General features: G+C 36.1%; 1 protein-coding gene across 1 annotated transcript in view; it reads right to left on the bottom strand.

The window, feature by feature from the left end:
* Corin (corin serine peptidase) overlaps window positions 1–24,233 on the bottom strand; it is a 33,292-nt gene extending 9,059 nt beyond the window's left edge. The window contains exons 1-6 of the mRNA XM_013320332.1: window positions 24,148–24,233; window positions 12,066–12,147; window positions 10,030–10,243; window positions 8,467–9,174; window positions 4,590–4,730; window positions 1,073–1,267 (exon numbers count right to left, since the gene is read on the bottom strand). Of these exons, the coding sequence (XP_013175786.1) occupies window positions 1,073–1,267; window positions 4,590–4,730; window positions 8,467–9,174; window positions 10,030–10,243; window positions 12,066–12,147; window positions 24,148–24,163 (1,356 nt within the window). The 5' untranslated portion in view covers window positions 24,164–24,233. The remainder of the gene's footprint in view (window positions 1–1,072; window positions 1,268–4,589; window positions 4,731–8,466; window positions 9,175–10,029; window positions 10,244–12,065; window positions 12,148–24,147) is intronic.
* Between the last annotated feature and the right edge of the window lie 478 nt (window positions 24,234–24,711).

Raw genomic sequence — 24,711 nt, 5'->3', positions numbered from 1 at the left:
GGCGTTTGAGTAGTCTCAACTGAAAAATATGACTCTTCCTGACATCATTTTATTAGTAATTCGTACCTAAATATGATTTCCAAAAAACACAATTAAAAAAAATACGGTCATCTAGGTACTACTTATTAAAATAAGATTTTTCAACTATAATCTACAGTAAAAGTGATAATGAAAGGCCAATAAGAATCATAGGATCAAAATTATCTATTTATACGTGTTGGCCAACGAAGAAAAAAAAAATGTAACAACGACATGCTACGCCGTAGGCCATGTAACCTTAGCAACCACGAAGTATACAGTCGTCGTTAACACGACATCTACAGTAATTAAGGGGTTGCTTTCATCGAAGGGATATCAATCAACGTCACCGCTACAATGCGCCGCGCCGGTCGGTGCGTTTAACATTTGCCTGTCGGAATCCACCGACAAAGGGTTATTTATTAACGCTAGTTCCAGTCGGCATCGAGGAATTACATTTCCCGATCTCCGTTACCAAGCAACCCGTGACATTAAAAACAATTTAATTTCTTTAAATTGTATCGAATATTTAGATTTCACAAATGAAAAGAAATTTAAAATCTTAAGCAATTAAGTAACAGTTTAAAAGTAACAGTAACTAAAATTTTTCTTTGTTTCGTGTAACACGTGGTTTGGATTAGTTTTTTTTACGTTTGGCTACTATTTTAACCCATACAAATAATAATTAAATGAAGTCAATCGAGATGATGTCATTTGGCAGTAAGTTTGTTGCGGAGGGAGCGAAGTTAATTGACAGTTCCCACGTGACAGCTCGTTATCATGAGCGCTCACTATCAATTAATTTGTAAACACGACACGTCCTGATCTCCGCAGCCGACGTCGACTCACGTCCCACTTTCACTGTCCCATTCTGACTATTGGATACAAGCTGGACTATTACTATCAAACCGGAATTTGGTAAGCTTTTGTTTATCTAAAAGTGTTTAATAATTTGTCACTACTAAGTCTACTTATTTCTAGTTCTACCAAGCAAAGAAATAAATCTAAAAAGCATGGTAGGTATGTGATAGCATAATATTGTGACAGTTATCACCTGTTGAGCGTCCCTTTGGCCGAAGTGGCCGATGTAGTTAGGGAAGACTGTAAAGTTGTAGGAGATGCGATGCTGGTGGCAGAAGGAGACGATGACGGGCAGGCAGACGCCGGGCGCGGGATTGCGCGCACCCGGGGGCTCCGCCGGCGCCGGCCACGGTACTATCACCGACCGGTTCACTACTTGCGATACGTACTGCGGATAAACATTATATATATAGTACTTTCATAAATAAAACAATTTGATCATCAGTCTGTATTTGGCATAGAAACAATGAATTTTCCGTACAATTTTGGGAAACCGTAGCTTTGTAATGGAGAAAGAATGATAAAATCATCCAGTAATTTCAGATTTTACCAACTACATGTGGATTAATTTTGTCTTGTTTATTTAGTAATACATGTATTTATATTTCTTTTTTAATTATTCTAATTAACCTAAGCAAAAAAGTGCTAAGAAATTAATTTAAATAGTAATTTAATTAATAAAAGCGGGCATGTAGCGAGCCCTGAGGCATTCGTATATTAACTTTTTCGTACAATGATCCCACATTCCCCTCTCACACAGGCCCTCTAGCTCTAAACATTATTTTGCCCAAAACGTTGCTAATTAAAATGAGATTTTTTTGTAAGCGGAACAAACGTGCCCGCTTAAATGAAGGTACACCTGGAATTTTGCAAGAAATGTTATTCATTTACATTGTTTTGCTACCGTTTGTTAGATAATTCACATGAGTAAAAATATACAAATGTATGGCGAGACCTTATTCACTTTAAATAAAGTAAACACAAACATAAAAATCTAGGTATTTTTCAAAATTATATTAACTTTTATACAACCTAAACTATAGAGCTAAGAAGAAACGTCAAATACATAATTCAGTATGAGAAAAACTACGCAGAAATGCAAGTTCAAAGAAAAAGTTCGTAGATTACAAAATATACAATATATATATACATAACTGGTGACTCGGATAGAAAAGCTACAAAAACAATTTGTCTCAGCTCGAGTGACTGAGACGAAGAAAAGTTTTCTGAACGGAATAAACGGCAATTCCGCACTTGACCTACTTCGTGTAAGATGATTGAACTGCGGTTTAAAAGCGCAGTCTTGTGTACGAGTAGTTCATAGGTACATATCACCAGGTCATGTGGAAAAAGTAAAGGGAAAGTGAAAGATAAACATTAATATATCATCATTGCGTTTTTATTACCAATTTTGTTTATCTGAATCATATTTGTATTTCTAAATTTATTTTTGAATCATGTTTTTAATATATTTGAATGTTACCGAATGAAAATGTAAAGTAAAAAATTTTTTACCACAAAGGAAAGAAAGTATATGAAAGTATAGAATATGACGTTATTCGAAGAAAAGTGCTTCTTGTCCATAATAGTTCTTTAATTGACTTCAGTACCAAAACTTGTCAGTACTAAGCATTTTAAATTTAAGGAAAAATTAAGGAGTTTTGTTTCTTATCAGTGAGGTTCAAAATAATTGTTGACATAAGTTCTCGGTATGCTCAGTCAGCCGCCGCGGCGGTTAAGCGCCTGATAACTAGCAGCAAACTCTTGTTGACTCAGCAAAGAGTGAACGCTTCGGTTAATTAAAGAAGAATTAACTGAGGCGCTGTGCCTGATGATTATTTTAAATAAAAAAATAGAGTAACTGTTTGGGTTTTAAATTTTTTAATTCAAAATAAAAGCTTAATATTAAAAGATTGGAACACATTTCCAGAACCGGTGATTTAATAACATAAGGTAGAGACGTCTTTAAAATAAAATTGTTAGATAAATCATGTTATGATATTGCTTTATAATATTTATATGTTTAATAACGCGATGCGAAGCTAATTTGAAAATATATTAAAGCAATATATAATATATGTATATATATTTATGGCTTCTATTAATAATAAAGTTGTTTATAATTCATAATATAAACGAAGGTTTCTTCTGAGGCCTTGTTAAAGTATAAAAACTTCGTATCGAACACAATGGACGTCGTACAATAGCCCTTTGAATAATTAGTAAGTAATTCAGGCTCCTCGACAGATTTCTTATAATGAATTCTGACAAGGTTTAACATTTTTTGTAAGCATCATTTAATTATAATCATTACTCTTCATAATATTAAACGCAATCAATTAAAGAATTTATAATACATTTTATAATTACAGAATTTCATTTAGATACTAAGGAAGAATAATGCCTACAAAGAATGTAATACCGTGTTTTACTATGACTTCGCAACAGGTAACAAAGGTAAAGAACTTACAAGGCAGTATCGTGATTTTCAAAAGAAAAAATCTACCTCTGACCATTGTAAGACTCACAAACAATCGTAGCGGAGGTCACATTCAATGGAAACCTTGTAAAATCTCTTTCTCAATAATGCTTCCTTTACAATGAAGTTTTTGCGAACTTTACCGATTTATAGAAATTGCACAAACGTCTCCTGGAATTCCTTTTTCAAATGAAAACAAGCAAACGATAACAAAATGCCTTTTGAAATTTGTATACAAATCTTGAAACTTCGATTGTTTCTATAACTTTGAATTCCACATTACATTGAACGGCATCTGTTGTTTTATTACTTGTACATTTATTCATGAAAATGATAAATTATTTTCAAGAAAGCTTTTGAGGTATATGCTAGTGAAAACATATTTCTAACATGACATTAAAAGATCACACCGCTCTATGACAACTACATATGTTAACAAATAAGTAAGAGGTATGGAAATTATTTATAAATGTTATTCTAAGCAGTTTAGTGACGTTTGATTCTAAGTACGTATTGACACAACATAGATATTTAATGAGCGCTTACGTGGCATGTCTGCCCTTGAGTATGTTTTCACTTTTGTCGTCACACCAGAGGTCGTTGTGATGTCGACACCTACGCTCTGTCTACGAGGTACATGTATGTATCGTGTCCCTATTATGAACACTTATTAACAAACATGCACCCGCACTCGGAACAAACACAAGCCCATCCTGAATTGACGATACTGACTGATAACGAAAAATCAAAAGTTGTTGTTGATTGTGACTTTTTCTTAATTATTTAATCGTATTAAATATAACGGTGTTCCCTTTAATTTATCATCATTTTTAAATTACACTGTAAAATATATATTTGAAAATCCATTAACGTTTTTGAGATAAAAGTATTTATTTCATAGAACATTGAGAACGTGAAACTTGTTTTCAAACCTTCATAGTTGGAAACTTAACTAAGTATAATTGTATCTGAGTGGCGAGTGGCCGAGGTAACGATTCGCGCTCCGACGCGTACGAAAATGCCACTTCATGCGATGCAATTCTATGAGCTGTTGAGTCTATATAAAGCGCGAAGACTTTAAAAGTGCTTTATTTTTAATTGTCTACGTAGAGCGAACCGAAAGATTGAAGTAATTTGTACCTATAAAGAAATATGAATTGTGGTTACTCCCTCGTTTCATCATCATTAGCTCACTATACGTCCCCACCGAGGGGCAGGTAATGGTACCCACCTGCACGGCGGGATTGGCTCGGAAGTATGCGAAGAGCGCTGCAGTTATGGCGAGCAGTGCCACCGCGTTGAGCACAAGTTGTACCAGCCGGAACCTGTGCCCCGTGGCCTCGCCGCCCGCCCCCCGCATGTCCCGCAGCATCTAAGACAATGAAATATAGGTATCATACATAGGTATATACATTTTCATTTATCATGTAGTAAAAACAGAGGAAAAATAGAGGAGCGAGACAATGGCATTGTGCGAGATAGAGAGAGCTGGTCGGAGCTGCTAACGAGTTGCATATCCCTCAGATTTGCTGATTGAACGTTTTGAAGACACTTTACGAACCCGCTGTAAACTTAATTGAAAATGACATATATCAGATTCTGTTCTGTCAAGTAAGTTAAGTGTGCTCATTATAACAATCTCACACTGCGTTTTGGTAGTGAAGAGTGGACCGGCGACTGATTTAAACTCTCCGCGAAAGTAAATAGTATATAGTAAATAATTAAATTCATAAATACTTTGAGATTTAAGCAAACCAATTAATATGCATTCCAGATATCGTAAAACTGCATTATATACAATAGGATCGTACTTTCAGCAAGTTGGCAACTATCTCAGAAATGTGACAGATTCAATGCAAACGTAGATGTGTTGAATTACTGTAAGAATCCCCACGTGTCATAGTGCAGGCGGGGACATAATAAGTGAATAGAGTGCAACAAAGGAGCCGCCTCGTGCGGCCGCACCGCTCATTCAAAGCCGCTAGAGAAGCGGGAGATTGTCTTTTGAATAAGTCATGACTCGACTCCTTTGAGACTGAGCCACGTTATATGATGAGAATGTCCGCTGCCTACACGACGTTTTGTAGATTTTGAAAAGTTCTAGTACTAAAGAAAAACCACGGAATTTGTATTATAGATATAAATATTTACAAGAACACTTAGGGTTCCTGATAGTGAAGGTTTCATCATCATCATCAGCTCACTATACGGCTCCGCCGAGGGGCTCGGAGCCTACCTTAAGTGAAGGTTTAGTTGGTTTTATTTTACAAAAGGTAAAAAGAATACTTCAGGCTCTTCCGAGCTAGTAGTGGAAACGAATAATTATTATTTAATTTAAGATTGTAGTAAAAATAGCCGTTATAGTATCCTCCGCCGGTGATTCTGTTTTTATTTTTTTCATTTTATCATCAAATCTACAAATTTTCCCAATGACGCTAGAGTAACTACTAGCAATGTAAACTGACCTTTATGCCATATTTATAAAGGAGTATGTATGTAATATAATTTAATATGTGTCGTAAAATAAAATAAAACAACAATGTGAGGAGTGCAGTTGCAGCGGGGTGGGGTCAGCGAAACGCGACGCGAGTCGACGAGCACGTGTAGCGGCGAACCATTATTGACATAAGTTGTGCAATTAACTGTCCAGTCCGCAACTCCCGCTCTTTGCTTTCTTGTATTTTCTATTTGTATTTACACTGCAAACGTCTTTTCAAAATATCTCAACTGTGTCATCTTCCTGCCCTGTGGTTGCTGGGTATAGTATGTACATACTCTTTATACTCTTCCATACATCTCTATCAGCAGTCATTTAATTGTGACAATGTGAAAAAGGATATACATAAGAAAGAGAAGAATTTAAATCAATCGGGCATTCTTAACGGTAGTCTGTAGTAGTTTAATTTATGTCTAGATATAAATGTCTAGCTCAGAGTCAGTTTTTGGAAGTCATCACTTTCCCTTTGAACAAGACGTTATTTAGAACAAACGTTTACATAAACCAAGTGAAACCACAAATAGTCAAAAGAATTTTTAGTTTATTATTGAATAATAACTCACATAACTTTCAGTTTAGACTTTAAGGTAACGGTGAATAGTAAAATATTTTTTTTCTTCTTTTTTCCTTCAATCCTTACATCGTTATTTCTGATGTTCGTAGATTATGATTAATATTAATTCTAAATGTTTTCTAACGTAATATCGTGATAAACTTTGAATGTATAATATACCGAACAAAACTGAAGTCAAACATAATATTCATTGCAGTGACAACTCAATGTGCAGACGTACATAATACGCCCTGTGAAAGGCGCCGGCGGGCGAGCAACCGAGCGACCGGGCGACATATTATATGTTTGCCGAGATGAGATTGCAACCGGCCTCGTGCACCTCGTTACTCTCCAACGACCACATGTCACGAAATTTTCTATTCATACTATGAATTAAATTTGTCGTGCCTTCAAGTATAAGAACTCATATACAACTACCTATGTATGCACTTACCTTTAGAAAGATTATAATACTCTTAAAGGGTTTTAAGGGCAGCATTTACATCACTGAATGAGCTGCAGATGTGTCGCTGGTCATCAAAAAGTGTGGATAAAACGGTAATATTTTCACATAACCTATTGTCACATAAGCTATTTATAAAGAAAAGTCCTTGTGTTATATTTGCGCTATACATGTTTATTTTAACGTTCTGTATTGCCATAATGAGTAATGAACTAAGGTCGTTAAAGGAATTAAGATCAAATCGACAGAAATGAAAGAATTTCACATGAAAAAAATTCTTCTCCGATTAAAATGCTCACTTAAATGAAATAATCAGATAAATCCACATTTTCAATTTAATCCAGTCCGCAATCGAGATTTGCGATCAAATGAAGTGTAATTTACGGAAAACGCTTTCAAGTGTGAAATAAAACGTTCTGCGCTGCAAGTGATACGCGTCGGACGTTGCTCCTCAGAAAATCATAAATAAAATTGACATTTGATATTGTTTATATATAGCAGAAAGTGGTTAACAAGCAAGACAAGTTTCCACTGTATTGCGAAATAGAAACTGTAGAAGGAAAAGCTAAAGGAGAAAAGTTATTACAGTTTTTGAAGAATATGGAAATGATCTAAGAGTAGTAGACGTCTTAACGACTCTTATTGTGTTTCCTAAAAACTTATGCTATTAACAATATAATGTAAAAAGTAAATATGATATGTAATTGAAATGTCATCTCTAACATGAAACATGAGTTCATACTTATTTAGATGAATAAAATCTGTGTCTCTTTAAATTATGAATATAAATACTGATTTTATATCTATCGTCATTGGTCAATGGAACTAAATGTAGCTTTAGCCGCGCTTGTGTCGCGGTTCTGCCGCCATTACGACGCGCGTGCAACTAAATGTTGCGAAGCGATTATCCGCACAACGGTCAGCTGTGCTACTGTTCTAAATTTCATCTGACGGCTTAAAAGCATTTTGTTGTGGCAATTACTACCTCTGACCATTGCAAACGGTATCTTGTATTTAAACCACATTAAATAAGTAAACCCGCTTTTGGTAGTAGTACTATGCTGTGTTTGCCATTGTATGGTATTGTAAATTCTTATAATTAATTATAGATGTATAAACAGACTCAAATATCATTACGACGTTAATTGTATTGTCTTTACCGCTTATTGATAAACTAGAAAAAATCATTTATCGATAAATTCAACTGGCCGCGACGAATTTAATATTTTCACTTTAAAAATTTTGAATTACATAACATCGCAATATACCTATAACTTGACTTTCGTCGACTGTTCGAGTTCACTTTCAAAGAAATACGTCACTTGTGTACATGAGAGTACCTATAGCGCACAAACATGGAAAGTTTCAAAAGTTTTGTCCGAAGAACGCTGGACGCCGGACGCATCAAAAGTTCGGAAGAAACACTCGGGGCGTGCCGCGGGCGCGCCCCGAGTGTTTCTGCTTCTTAATTGAGCATGAGAAAAATAAAAATGAAATTTTTTTTGTCATTTAATTTTCAAGTTGGATTTTGGAGGTCTAAAAAGATGCACATGCGAATTATTAGTTTTATCATCAATTGTTTCTTAGAGACTCACCCGGTGGTGCAACGACATGTTGCTGCCGTTCTGGAACCTGACTATGGTCTGCAGCGAGGCCGGCGTCGACATGCTCTTTGTGATGGAAGTGCTCGCGGACTCCTTGTCCTGCTGCTCCTTCAGCAACAGGCCACGCGCTATCTTAGCGTTGAGGCTCTTGTTGACGTTCTGGTGCGGGAGTAGCGGCGCCTCCATAGTCTTGGTGGTGTAGGAGGGCGAGGAGGTCTGGCTGAACGAGTCCGAGGACACGTTAGAGTCCTGGCGCACGCTGATGTTGGAGCCAGAGCTCGGGGAGCGCTTGATCTGGTTCTGCGGCGGCGTATACGGTGTGTCCGGCATCTTCTGTGGCGGCCTCCTGAGGGGCGGCGGCTGCGGATTCTTGTTGCAGTCGAGCTTCGACGGCTGCGTCGGCGTCGGGGTCGGGGGCACCGTGCGCCGGTTGCCGTTGGGATCGGTCGGCGGCGGAGCTGGTTGTGCGGGCCGCGGGGGAGTCGGCGGTGGTACGCGGCGGGGCGGCTGCGGTGACGAGCGGCGCGGTGGCGCTGGCGGGGGCACAGCCAGAGGTACCGGGGTCGCAGCGCGGTGCACTGCCAAAGGAGCCGGCACCGCAGTGGGGGGCACGGGCAACGCCGCCGGATTCACCGCGGGTACCGTGCGCTGTGGTACCGGAGGAGGTTGTACGGGTGACGCCTGCGGCGGCGGAGGTAGCTGCGACAAATAAATTGGAATTAAAGACCAGAATTAAAATATTACTAAATTGACAGAACACAACGCACATTTTTTTTATTGAAGTGAGTTCATTTTTATCCTATTTATTGATATTAAATTGTATTTCTTATTATTAGTTAACACCATTAGATTAATTGAAAATAAGCACTTGTCAAAAGTCAGAATAGTGCACAATAATTTTAATTATTATTGTGTAAAATTATATGATCAAACCAATCAGTGTCGCAGGAGACATCTAAACGAAGCGACTCGTAAAGCAATTAATCAACCTTATTGTTCTAATAATATAAATCAATGGCCCGCCGCGAATCCTTTAAACGTTAGCAAAGTAAACCAATAAAGAAGAATGTTTTAATCCTCTTAGCACGATATATTAATTTACATTAAGAAACAATGGGGCGCCGCCTTAAATAGGTAATTATAATGACTTTGATAAGGATCGATGAAGCTCGAGAGAAATATTATCTTACGTGTAGAACGCGTGGAGCGCGGACCTTCCGGCGTAAAATAAATGTCGGCGAGCAAACTTAATATTGAACCGTTTTGTACCATTACTAGACGTAGGACTTTTATCGAATTTGTATTTGCAATCTTGGGTGTTTCCCGTTGGGCTGATCGGGGAAACACCCGGAATCTATGTTCCAATATTTATTGTATTGTCTTTGCAACTTAATGCATTACATACTTTCCTTTGGTGATTTCTAAAGTTTTCTTCTTTCAAAAGGGGAAATCTTTAGTAGATAAGTATTACTTTTTATAATTTTCATTTTGCACGAGTTTAGTAACTATTATGTAGGCCCGCTCTTATAAAGCTAGATACATGTATGTTTGTACCTTTACATGTGATCTGGGCGGCGCCAGTCTCGAAGGCGGGCAGTAGGGCAGCGCATCGGAGGGGCAGTACACGAAGCCGGCGGGGCGCGGAGGTGGCGCGCACGCGGCGGTGGAGTGGCGGCGTGGCGCAGGTGTGTCAGAGGGCGCGCTCGGCCGCAGCAGCTCCAGCAGCCTCTCGCCCGGCGTCACCGCTAGGCTGCCGGCGCGCCCGCACCTGCTCCACACACAGTCAATTCTTAACATGCGATAAACATTAAGAAGATCGTGTTTAACTGGATCACTTGGTGTTAATGGCCTGCAATTAACTACATTTAACATTGCGTAACGTACATAATCATTACAAGGGATCGAGAGCACATAACATCAATAGCGTGAGCCGGATGAGCGGCGATGACCACCCGGTAGCGCCGCCGGTGATTGCTTGTCAAGCGGCTGTCGACGAAGGAAATATTACGCGGAGTGTGGACACGTGCCGGAAACTTTGATGCGAGATAATTGTATCCCATTACCGCATTATCCTGAACTCATTCTCGGGCTTCGAATATTCATCATTTAAAAATATTTGATGACGCCAATATCACTTGTAACATGCTGCTTCTGCTCTTTATCCATCATAAATAATTAAATCGATTTAATAAAAAAGTAACGAATGTTTTTTTCGTCAAATTATAAAACATGGCCTTATGTCATTAGGCGTTTAATAGCCCCACACAACCATTGGGCACATTCGGCCTGACACAATTACGGGCTGCCTAATGTCAAACTGATTGAGCCAGACCCGATGAAGAGAACATTAGCAATAGGGCTGCCACAAAAAACATAATATGTTTCAATACATATTTACAAATCACTCTTGTTTAACATCATCTTAACTACATGCTATGCTAAGTGGTGAGAATAAAAACGTCTGTTTAATCTGATTTTGAAAGTAATAACATTTTATAGATATATAGTAATAGCTGAAGAGGAGTATTAAAAGATATTAGAGATTATAATTCTTAAGGTTTAAATGTAAGATATTATTTATGTAGGTAGTATGTTGGCCGCTCGCCAGTTGTGCCGGTCTACGGCGGAATATAATATGTAGTACAAAGAAGACGTATAGATAATACCTCGGATACTGGATTGTATTATTCCTCGGAAGTCTCACATATCATAGATATACAATGAAAGCATCGTCTTCTTTGTGATGCGAATATTTGCTCGGAAAAGGTACATGTTTCTTATGAAATACATGTTAGATTTAGTTATTCATGTGATTTTGGTAAAGCAAAGAATGGCGTGTATGAGAGAAAAATCTTAATAATATTTTGTATTGCGCACGTTACAGAAGGTTTGCTAGCTGCTTATGCGCAACCCTACTGAATCCATTTAAACTTTTCCCAGCTTTCCCAGTCGATCACAACAAAGTCAACGTTTTGCTTGATTTAATTAAAGTTAAAGTTACACATATTTGGACATTTTTTTATCAGCAGTAGTAATGATGAGTGTGTCAGTGTGTGTTTACTACGTTTAATAAATCAGTACAACATATATATGTGTCATATCTGGATGTATGTAGTTGATTGTTTATTTTTGCTGCGCCTCTTGTAATGGGGAGAAGACTTTTGTCAACCACGCTAGCACCGTGGGGGTTGGTTCATTTCACATATTCACCTTTGAATTTCTTCGCAGATATGTGCAGTTACGATTTCCTTCGCTGTAAGAAAGCTAGATAATGCTGTACAAATGAATTTCGGAGATCACATAACACATATGAGGGAGATCGCACCCAAAACTTGTAGATACAAGCTTATATTCGTAGAAATTATATTAATGGATAGAGTATTTACGTTCGGGAAACACCAAATATTATTAACCAGTTTAGTGGAACAGACACCAATCGAGAGATATTTTTAAAGGTAAACAGTGCGTCATTTTTATCAGATCGATTCAAGTTTATTCATACTTGAAATTAATGAAATTTCTAATTTTCTCTAGGTTTCTAGAACAAGTTAGAGTAGAAATAGACGGTTAGAGCAGTAAATTGTGCTCACCGGTTCCTGACGGAATCGGGATCGTCTGCTGCGGCCGGCTGAAGCTGCATGCCGCTCTGCGCCCACGTCACCGTCAGCCAGTCTGAAACAATGCAACCCATCTTATCACATCCACCTCAACAACAAACAGTACACACGTGTACAATGGGAATTGATAACTGCTGGCAAACGAACGAACAAATACTTTAATTCGCTAAAACAGCGAATCGATGAAGGAAAACTACTGAGAAATTTTTCATTTTCAATACTGCCTCTAATAACAATTTTTTTGAAGCATGAATAAATATAGAGGTTTTCTTATAAATCACTGTAATAAAATTTGTTTTTAAAGTAATTATTTCCACGATCTTGAGCAATTTCATTTGATGAAAATATATAAGTCTCTTTACTAAAAATATCCTAATTTATATATACTGAAGATACCCTTTGCGGAGTAAAGAACTTATATTTCAGTAGGTTGAGATCAAAATATAAATATTAATAAGAAATTATTAACATTAACGGGCTAAATTATAAAGTTTCATACGTTTATAAGTTTTGCTTATTACGCACAGACAGAGTCGCGGGAGAAAGATAGCTACTACCTAATATTAGTAAGATTTTTATGGCTAGTGGCTTGTTATATACATTTTAAGTGTAGCATTGTAATGAGACAAACATAAGAAACGCAGTAAAAAAAAATTAATGCGACTCGCTTTAAAATCAAGTGGAGTAAAAAAGGTGATCCCATATCCTAGGCTCTAAATTCAAAAAGAGTTAGGAAAAATTCATAGCAAAGTAAATATCGCCATGTTTCATTAATGTGGAAAGTATAGGAAACTTGTCACCGACACGAGCTCGTATAGAAAGTTGAATTATTGCCGGCAGGTGGGCAGGTGGGCCGGGAGCCGCGCTAACTTCATACTGCGTACTAGCTTTTATACGATAAGAGTTTGCTTATTGCAGAACGGGGATCCCGATTGGTTGGTCGAGTCGAGTAATTTACGAAATGAATTATTACAACAGCTGGGACATATTATGAACGAATAACGTATAAATAATGAATTTTCTCGCACCTACTCACACTACACATGGATTTTTACAAAATAAACAAAAAGGTCTCACAAACAAAGGGGACGTCCTGCAAAACATAAGATTTAGTTACAAGAGAATATAGCTTAAACATCTTCTTTGTAAATAAATATAATAGAAAAATAAATTGACATTAAAGTTCACATAATAAAACTGTTAAGTAAAAATATAACAGACAGGCGCAACAAAACTTTTATATCGATTGTGATTCATTGGAAATGGCCACTACAGATGTCGTCGAGGCAGACGAGAGCGCTTCAGACTTCGAGGCCGCCCTAAAACTGTTTACTATCATACTCTTGTTGTAAACTTGCAAATATATACATTAAAGCGTTATTGTAATATGTTAAACTCATGTTCGTCGATGCCCGAAATACGTTGTCGTATAATTCATATACGTTTACATTTTTATCGCCCTCTCAGCTATAGCTGTTGTAAAATCCAGGATACTTCAGTCCTCACATATCTACTTGATTTAAATAATATGAATTAGACCACAAGTTCCGGACCCACGTAGCCGTCTATTTATGTGGCACGTGACCACTCTATATCCTGGCGGTTATCTTACATGATCAGTTGCCCCCCACCATCCGCCCCCGCCGCCCACAGCATCGGACAACCCTTAGGTAAGTAAATTTATTAAATCGACAGGCCGCGGCTACCAGATCTTAATGCTTGTTATTATAGGACTTCGACATTGAATTTCCAAACGTTTGTTTACAATCCAATAGATTTGGTTGATATTCTACGAATAATTAAAATTACACACGAAATTACACGTGTATTTTAAAATAATCTCTATAAATTTTTTATAGAAATTAAACTTAGTCTAGGAACATCCTATAATAACATTAGATTTGTTTAGATATGTACATGGACTTGAAATATATTCCTATTTAAATTGCGATTACTACCTTCTGTATAAACACACTGACCGTATCATAAAGTTAGCATCCAATGCTATAAAACAGTTTAATAATTAAAGTGAAAGTCGTGCAGTATGGGGGCGGGAGCGTAACAACTTAGCTCGTAAACATTTACTAGCTGCGTAGACCGTGTCACACGTGTTGCTCTCGAACTTACTTATTCCTAGCTTAGACCCTAACTTAATTACTCATAAAAACTTTGTCTGTAAGTATGTACATTATTAGAAATATACAGCTTTCTTTTATCTTCAGTTGTTACACTGTATACACTTCATTATTTGTACAATAAATAAATAATTATGGTATATATTCACCTGGTAGCAAAACAAATGAACAAGCGTGCGATATATTGTGACAATTAGAGGCAAGGTCTCGCGCAAAGATTTCCCAAGTTATTGTGTTCGCTAAGACACGTGTACATATTTGTTATCAACTTGCTATATAGTATTATAGATAACAAAGTTGCATAGTAACTTGTTCTAAGCGTGTAAATGAAACTTCATTTCCCACCATAGGAAAACAATGTACTATCGCCTTGAAAGTACCTTTCATAGCAGCGTTGTTCAATGAAAGTTCTTAAAGATGTTAAATGAAGAATATTGAATAGTAATCGCCTCGGCCAGAGCAATCAGACAAAGTCAAGTCTCGGGCCAATCGAACTGAGCCGATTCCAATATCAGCAGGGGGAAGTAATAAATCTGCCGGACGGGGCGGGGGCGGGGGCAGACCGGGGCAGGGCCGGAGGCCGGCGTTGAGATGAAAGTGCCACTTCATATAGTTCTTAAGATTTCTAGTCATTTATGAATACATTTTAAAAACATAGATATAATCAAATTAGGAATATCTAAGCTATTACACAAAAAAAAACATTTTTTTATTAATAACATCATTTGTCATTTTAACAAATCCGTATGTATGTCTGAGTTTGTTATTAAAGGAAAGGAAATGAAGGAATATACGCAGCTATGTTATATGTGTGTAATAAATATCCAAAACGATGTCTCGTTTTGTTAGAAAGATATAAAAGGATAAGATATATAATTGTATTAACATTAATCTTATCTTTCTAATTAAACTAATTCATCCTTTGATAACTTCTTAGTTATTTCCTTGTAATGTACATAAGGTAATGTATCTATTCTACAAAAAATTAACATCACAAAATATAATACTTTGTGATTAATTTCTCATTGCGAACTCCTGCTACAAATAGATTTAAATAAGATATCATTAACCTACAAATTATATAAATGTATATAACAAGAACATCAACGTGGCTTGATAATAAATTGCATTAATCTTAGCAATTAAATCTCACAAAGCAGTGTCGCTGGTAATCAGGTACAATTGTGTTAACAACATGAACTAGGTCAATTATGTGATTGTATCTGTATAGTGCGAGCTAATCAATTACATCATATTTCACGGGATAAATTAAAAATTATAAATGCGAATGTTTAGATGGAAAGATGTTTATTTGAAGGTATCTCCAGAACAGCTGCGTGGATCTCGATGAAATTTTGGCATAGATGTAGAAAACATAGTCTGGAAGAACACAGTCTTAATTAAGTAATTTTTTTTTAATTTCACGCAGACGGAGACGCGGGCGACAGCTATACATTATATTTCAGGGAAAAAATTAAAATCAATTAGAAATTAGTAGTTTGGATGTTTTATGATTACAAGATGATTTCATGCGAAAATAATTGGTGTATCCATTAGCCGTGTGCTTCCTGCTAATGGATTTAGTGCGAACTCCGGATTAGAGAATAGTGGATTTAGAAGCTCTTTTAAGGTCGTTCCCCATTTCCTTACTGGCTAGCTACCACTCGTATTTGTAAGTTAGTCTTTACTACTTTAATTATTTATGAAAACGACACAACACTGGATCATGTTGTCAGCCTCTAGTCGACGTCGCTCCCCACCGCGATACCGCGTAACTATTTCAATAAAAGAGAAAAAAATAGATTATTCTCATAAATATGGACTAATTTTAGATAATGTTTTGGTTTCAAATACCAATTTTTAAGTAATTTAAACGTATTCTTTGAAAAAGAAAACTTGTTCGACAAATATTTGTACAAGAGATTACTTTCATAGAAGATATTTTACAATATTATTCAAAATATAATATCAAGAATTCTGAATGTCAGTTACTTAAAATAACATGAGATATATGATAATGTAGAGAGGGCGGTAAGTCGGTTGATATTAAAATTTGGGCCCCGCTGCTGCCCGGAGCAGTTTACAAACACACCGCATCCTACACGAGCCCCAATCATGCGCTGCGTCTCGAGCACAGCTACTGCTTGCATTCTAATCTCTACTACGACATATAATATTTTAAAACTGTAAAAAAATAGGTCTAGGCAACGCATCTGCAATTGGGAATATCTACGGGCACCGGTCGTTTCACTAATACGGCGATTTCAGGTAGCTGCTTGGTCATTTGCCACCTTCTGACATAAAAACATATTTTATGCCACTCGATAAGATTTTAAAACTTTCTAAAGTATTCTTCATAACAAAGGATATTTTACAATCTTTTGAAATCCTAGTAATGCATTTTGCAGACATTAGAGTTTTCACGAAGCAGTATTTGCGCTGTTGTAGAAATGTTTAATACAAAATCTTTTCCTTTGCTTCTTTGAATTTAAAAGCATTATGGGCTTATACTCTGTTCGAAAAATCTTTTCATTGTGGTTATTGTACTTGTTTGGTTAGCTTTGGTTTAAATCCATTTGTACGTCATCGTTTTACTCGCAGACATGATGATCTTTGAATGCCTCGTGAAATATTATTTTACTCTTAAAAGAAATGTATTCAGAGAAATGCGCGAATCTAATGGAGAATACGAATCGAACGGAGGACAAAAGTGTTTGCATGCGTACAACAAATAGCTCAGAGTGTTTCTCCTTAACAGGAGCGACGTAACCGTCGCCGTTGTTCATATCAATGTGAATTTATAATATCGATACATAACAAAATACATATTTGTTTTAAATTTAACCTAATTTTTATGGCATTGCATTTACGTTGTAGTTTATTATCACACTAATTTTCTAAAAAATATCATAAAAAAGAAAGAAGGAAGGCGTAAACCTTGACCAAACTTGAAACGGGACTGGAAAATAAGGACCATGAAAAGAATTTATTCTATTATAAAATTGGGTTACTGGGTTAAATTATGCTACAAAGTATTTTAAAACCCTTTAAAATTTTAAAGCATGTGCCAGTCTTGTCGATAAAATCAAAATTGTTAAACCCAGGGTAAAAAATTCTTAACTGGAAAAAATTTCAATGTTTTTGTAGCATTTGAACGTAGAGTTTAGTTCATCTGTTTTACTGTAAACTTTGGTTGTAGATAATTGATTGAGTATAGTTCTTGAATACCACATTAAATGCCAAGTTGACTTGTCAATTGATATTATTGGGTCTATATATCTTATTATTACAAGTTTTACTTAGTTTAAGATGTCCCTATATTTGATATAAAATCTTACAGATAAAATTTGTTCCACTTCCCGGTTACTGACTGATGACATGGCGCTAATCTGATGTTGGAGTTGGAAGGTGGCCATAAGCAGTTAGTAGTTTAAATCGTCTTGACGCGTTCTTTGTGTTTTTTAGTTCCTATAAATATCATAAATCTAATAAAAGCTTATTAAAAAATGAATATAGCTATTGTAATGAGCATACTTGTTCATCAATTATTAAACAATTTGCAAAATTTAGTTAACAATTTTCAAATTATTGAGATAAATATTTGCGCACTATGATATTCATCAAACATAAATTATACAAAGCGTTCGACGCGACATCGCCTACGAAAATTAATTAAAACAGCTCTTCTGCAAGCACCACAATTTATTTTATATCGATTTATTAACGAGAATGTTATAAATTTCCTAAAAACGTTAATTGCCTAAGCTCTTCTCGTTCATTTAATTAGTGTGTTCTTACAATTTTATGGCATTATTCAGAGACGCTTTATTGTGTAAAGACATATTGATGCGAATTAACATCAAGTGTGTTTCCCACAGAGCATTAACATAACTCTAGAGAGTATGCCAATAAGTTATAACACCATTATGACTTGCGTAAATGCTTATTAATGAGCTGCAATAATAATGATTAATTGAAGCATTTGAACGTTAAACTATTAGTACGTCTGATAAAAAAATTAAGTTTACAATCTGTCTTAAAGTTAACATTTATTGATGATAATAATGTTAAATAATATGTGGAAATAACACGAATACAAATAATAAATTAGAAGATGAAAAAGTTAGTGATACATTGTCATTCTGAAAATTCGCAAATTTATTTTATTTTATATAATTTTGCTGCTTGTTCATATAATAATGAGCCGTTTACCACAATTCAATTATCCCTATTGATAGCACGAACAACTTATGAATAAATTAAATCGTCTTTATGTATGAATAAAAATCAACGCATGACCACTTCAACCGCAGCACAGATTCTGATAATACTTTGGATAAGAATTCTTAGGACGAAAAAGGTTGTGCCGTGAAAACAATTATGATATACAATCCTTAGCTATTCATTTTATACACTCCATTTCTTTTCATGTTACTTATAATTAATATATTTTGACTTCGGAATTACAACGCTTGCACGGTTCTTGCTGGTTTGACACGATAACATAAAAAAAAAATGAATTGGTTGATCCGTAAAACTAACTGACCAGTGCCCGCGAAATCGATAACGTGATTGAACCTTTTTTAACTTTATTATTTCTAAATGAAACAGGTCATTTCCACACAAAAAAAACGCAAACATAAAAAGTAAATTTGAGATATTTATAAGCTAAAACTTTCGTGGTTTTTACTGACATACTGTTCGTAAACTTAATCGTCTTAGGAATCTCGATTCTTACGAACACCGAATTTGCGGTAGTTTGAAAGACTCTATACAATTTAAGTAGACTTTTATGTTAATTGATAATAAGAAATGAATTTAACGTCATTTTTATACTGATTACACTGAAAATGATTAGTCTCTACAATTTGCAAAGATCTAGTTGAAGACATTGACGCAACTTAAGAATCTGTCCGAACAGTCAGAAGGGTCGACGTCACTGAATAGGTCATTACCCCCCGCTCTAATTGAGTAGCTCGATGCTTCCATAAGAGTGTAAACTCAGGCATCTGATAAGCGCCGCCCGCTCTGAGAGCGCCGATGCTCCAGACTTCACGGGGTGTTTGATTACACGTTAATGACGCTCTAACACTCCGGTACACGCTAAATGTTGGAACAGTTGTCAAGCTCTGTTCATAGTTTATAACTCATACAGTCTTAAACAAGTTTATTAGATGCTAAATAGTTAAGTGTTAATATTTACCGTCTAATTGGTTGATGTTTGGAATAAAACACGCATACCTAAACTCTTTAGGAGTATTTATTTGAGTCGTATTTTTTTTATATAATATCAAAAGTGCTAGCGGTTTTAAAAAAAAAACCTTCTGCTTGAGGGACAAAGACAGGAGATGGTCGAATATAAGGCGATTTAAATTGTATTGTCAGAAACAACTACAATGAAATCGTAATAATTTGTGTTCTACCAGTAAAAGAATATGTTCACTAAATATACTATTAGAACTCCATATAAAACTATGTAAGCTTCACTATTCGTTGTCATAAATTTCTGCATTAAATGAATAAACATATACATTAATCGAACCCTTTTAGACGAGAACTATCCATTACATATGTGTAGGAACTTAAGAGAACCTCAGCTGCCGGGCCGCGCTGTAATGAACCCGCACGGGCGGTCTTCTGTTTGAGTTTCACTTCGCCAACTTCCACAGAGACCCGAGCAATCAACCGAGTGAGAAGTAACGTGTCAACTTACCATGACAAATTTGCCCGTAGAATTCCACTGCCGTGACACATGCATTGCTGAATGTCTACAACTCTCTCATTGTTTTTGATAAAAACGGATAATATATTAATAGTTTTTCAATCACTTCAGATATTCTGTATAGTTTATAAATCAAAGTTGGATAGTGAGTAAGCAGTGTGGGTACAAAGTAGTATCGCCGTGTTGGATCAGCAGCAAAATAAAAAGAGTCACGACCCCGTATGTGTACGATTGCGATTGAACAACTCGCTAAAAAAGCGAGCGGCACTCCCTATTAAACGTGTTTTGTACACTAGCGTATCTATACTAATATTACAAAGAGGAAATATTTGATCATTTGTTTGCTTGCATCCGAAAAGACCGAAGCGATTTGAAAAATTTCTTGCACTGTTGGAAAGCTACACTATCCCTTATTACACGGACTATGTTTGTTAATCGATATTCTTTAATTTCGTCTTGCACTCGACAGGAACAAATATTTGAACATTCAAGAGTGAAGAGACACTGGAAGAAGAGGAAAGACGTAGTCACGGGCAACTACTATAGTAGATAATTTTGATGTCAAGATAAAGGACAGCGCTAAGTCGTAAGTTTGCTATTACGAACACCAATTAAATCGTTGGCGCACAGGATGCGAGCTGGAAGAAGGTATAGAAGTTGTGTTTAAATGCGTTAATTTATCTTTTTAATATAATTATATGAAAGCACTGTATTCAAACAAATTTTATAAAAGCCGTTTTACTAAATATTTAATTATTAAAGTATACAATTTAGAAAGTATTTGGCGGACAAGATCGCAAACGTTGAGATAACGAAACTGTATTAAACATGGCTCGAGTTAATTAAACGGCAGCTTGCTTACTTAATTTCAATAAAATCAGCGCTCGAACAAGAAAAATAATTGGAGGTAGCATCCTCAAGTTTCGGTAATTAAGCGCCTTGGGGAATATTAAAGTTGCCTTCTAATTAAAAACGTATTTGCTAACGATATCGCGCTGCCGCATATTCGTAAGTAACTCTTGTTAACTGGAATGCAACAATATGTATGTATATAGCATAATGAAAATTATTAAAAATCACGTAATACAAAACCAGTGGAAAATTTTTATTATATTTTTTATGTCATAAAGCGAACTATGACCGACCTTCATATATGTATACTGTTAGGTAGAAAATCCGACACTGTGACGGTGTATCGGCGTAACACAAGCCTTATTAAATCATATCAACGTTTATTTCCCTTCACTAATCAATCTGACACTTGACTTGGTAACGAAAGCGCGCCATTCGCGAAAAAGGATTCTGACTAATAATTTCTAAAAATACTCCCTAATGGAAACCGGAGTACGAAAAGAAAACCTCGATTCTTGGTTTGATTATTCCAGGGCCAAGAATAATGAAACCCCAATTTATCCGCAGAGCAGATTCTAAGCTACGTTAGACAATATTATAAATGCTTCGTACCAAAATTTTTAAAATTCCCTAGTTTTATAGTGATGTGAACCGAGAGAGGCGGAAGCTTGCGAGCCGTGATAAGGGAATTAGTCGCGCCGACTGCGAATTACGCTTTTTATGTTACGACAACGCTTTAACGCTTGTCAGACATACCTATTTAGAGCATGCAGGCACGTGCCGCGGTTTTCACTTTTTTACCCAAAGCTGTCGTAATCATAACTGTTGTAAATCGTTCCGGAGGCTTAATTATAAACGTCTTTACCTTCCAGGCCTTTTCTTATAAGCAAACGATGGGAAGGGGAAGTGGATTTAACGGAGAATGGGACGCGTAGAAGGAGGAAATATTCTCTTTCTATGCGCCTCCGTCGAATTAATGCAAGCAACGGATCTGTAATGATGGATGCCTATGGGAATTCAGGTGGATGCTTGCTCGTTTGCCATCTTATATTTTAGAAAAAAAATCCCTAAATTGGAAGGTGAAGATGCATTTCATATTTAGCGCAACATTTCTTTTAGATAGTGCTTTATAATATTACAGGTAATCTTATATCTTCAGGTTTTCATGGCTATTATAAAGAATGAACTATGTATTAGTCGCATATGTTATTGGATTACCTCCAAATCCTTATGCATACGGCCTCTAGGCATAAGTTTGCTTGGTTCGTTATGTTCAGAATTCCCTTCCCTCCATAAATCTTCGTCTTGCTTTCTTCATTTATTATCTATACGTTCTCGAACCATTGATACCCTTTTCATGATTTATAAATTAATGTTAATAAAAGAAATAAAACAGTGGATTAAATTACTTTAAATTGTCCTATCAAAGTAATAACCATTTAAAAATTTCTATAACAAATATAAATCTTTGTAAAACTAACAATTAAAACCGCATTAGCATAAGTAAACGTTTGAGTACAATTAAATCTGAACGATATTTAACTCGGCGATTAGCGCCGCCGCGCGACCACAAAGCGAACCTAAACACTAACTGTGGTAATGAGAATATATAGAATTTGGAATATTTCTTTCTACTTGGGCTATTTTCCTAAATAATATTTTAAACCATTAGTCAGGTTCGACTTCGTCAGCACTGTTGAAAAAAGTAACCAAATCTCTTCAACATCGATCAGACATACAGGCAGATAGTAAAAAAATAAATTAAAATTAGTTTTTTGTTTTCATAATGCAAATACATAAAAGAAATTCCAATTTATAATGTGAGTATTAGTATATAAAACGGAAAGAACTGCGGTAATCCTTTCCGAAACCATACAATTTCTTAGTACCAAAAAATTTCGTCGTCTTTGTTCTTTCTAACAAAACTTCAAGACTTACGGCTTCCAGTACCAAGTTTGGGTATGAATCGATAGATGCTATTGTAAAATCAGAAGTTTACCAATTTCAAGAAATGCATTGTTCTACGGCAAGACGCCAATAAAATAATTTTGACGTCAATTTTTAAATGAGATGTATTCATTAGAAATTTATATTTACGTAACTTAAGCCTGAATTTATTTTATATTCTACGCAATACAATGAATGTACTATACTCATATTACTTAATTATCATTTATTTTAATCCCCATTGCAATACTTCACTTTATCTGACAATTTTCACAAGTACTGAAAAAGTGAATGACTGAATGAATTTGACGTTCTCCTGTTTATTTATTTAGCGTTGGATCGAAACAAGATATACGCGGAATTGTAAATTCAATTAGTCGCCGAGTCGCGGGCCCACCGCGGCCGTTTGGAGCGCATAGGGATGTAAACTATTGTCGAAAAAGTCGTAAAACAAACGAAAAGGAAGTAACCTCAAGCGAATATAGTGCACGAAAAAAGAACGAGAAATATATCCACGTGAACAATTACACACACGAATAATATCACACGCAAATGAAACTACACTGATATAATAGCGCACACGAACGAAACGCGAATTTATATTCTTTATACGTTTTAAACGTATTTAATTGTTGTCTCTACTTTTTCGAAGGGAATGCAATTGATTATCGACATGTTTTTATACAGGTGTGTCAACAATGGAAACCCATCCTTATAAATGTGTATTTGATTAGGATATCCCTAATAATGTAAACATTAAATAAAAAGGCACATAACAATTTTGTTTTTATAGAATCGTAGTATACACATCCGGTTTGTAAGCTTCCGAAAGCTCGCGTCGCCAGCGGAGCGGGATAACGGAGTTACGGCAGCGCGCCGTGGCGTGGAATAAAGCTTTGTGTTTTGCTGCTCACGATACTGGCTAAGCCAAAATATCAATATTTCTGCATATAACATTACATTTCTCAAAAACGTACATTTGTTAAGACGCGAAAGAAATGGGAAAGATAATATATAAGGAAACTAACTAAAGATAGGCATCCAAATACTTTTTTATCGAGCAGTGCGAACACCGAAGCGATCATCTACGTCCTTGAGGATTAGAGACATTTGAGTTGACATTCGAGAACCTGTAGATGCGATGCCGGCTTTTAAACAAAAGGTATGCTCGCTTCTCGAAGGATAAAGGAAACAATAAAATAGGACAAAATGGAAAACTGACTTGACTAAGAAACAAATTACTTAGTAAATCGGTAACATTTTGTAAATGTGTATGTCACATTGATAGTTCTACTGCCGGCTAGTTCGAATACACAAGTACAACTCAGGTGCAAAAGATACTTTTGACTAACAATTTGTTAAAGTACGGAAAAGTAAGTAATACTGTGAGTGTACTCACCTTTGAAGGAGGCCATCGTGCTTCCTCCTCATCTATTGGATTGCGCTGCGAGTGGCGGGTGTAGCGTTGCGCGTGACGCGTGACGCGTGGCCCCCACAACGTACGCCCGCAGGACCGGCCAGCACCTGTACACAAGTCATGGATTATTCAACTAAAATTTATTTCTACAAATTAGTAAACCGGTTCGCAGTTCAGCTCAATTAGTACCTGCATAGAGTTATGATTTACGTTTCGAGATGCGAACTGCGCATAGGCACCTCGTATATCGCGATAAGCTGTGAGCCAAATTAGCTTGCTGAGCTGCAACTCAACGGTTCAAGTTTATGTGAGCTGAACTTTTGAACCGGTTCAGCGCTAATTTACACACGTCTAATCAAAACCTTAAAGTTGTAGCACGACGAGAGAAGCGCCGGATGATACCACAACCACAACATCTCATTGAACCAACATTAATTGAAATCGTAGAAAGGATAAGAGTCTCTTTTGCGACTCAGTTGTTGCCTATATCCTTCCTTTGTTCAAATAATATTATATGCAAAATTTAGACATGTACATTATCTTAAT

This window comes from Papilio xuthus, unplaced genomic scaffold (genome assembly GCF_000836235.2).
Source record: "Papilio xuthus unplaced genomic scaffold, Pxut_1.1 DF825946.1, whole genome shotgun sequence".
In the NCBI taxonomy this organism is placed as follows: Eukaryota; Metazoa; Arthropoda; class Insecta; order Lepidoptera; family Papilionidae; genus Papilio; species Papilio xuthus.
Note: the sequence above shows the minus strand (reverse complement) of the source record. Positions and strands in the feature narration are given on the sequence as shown.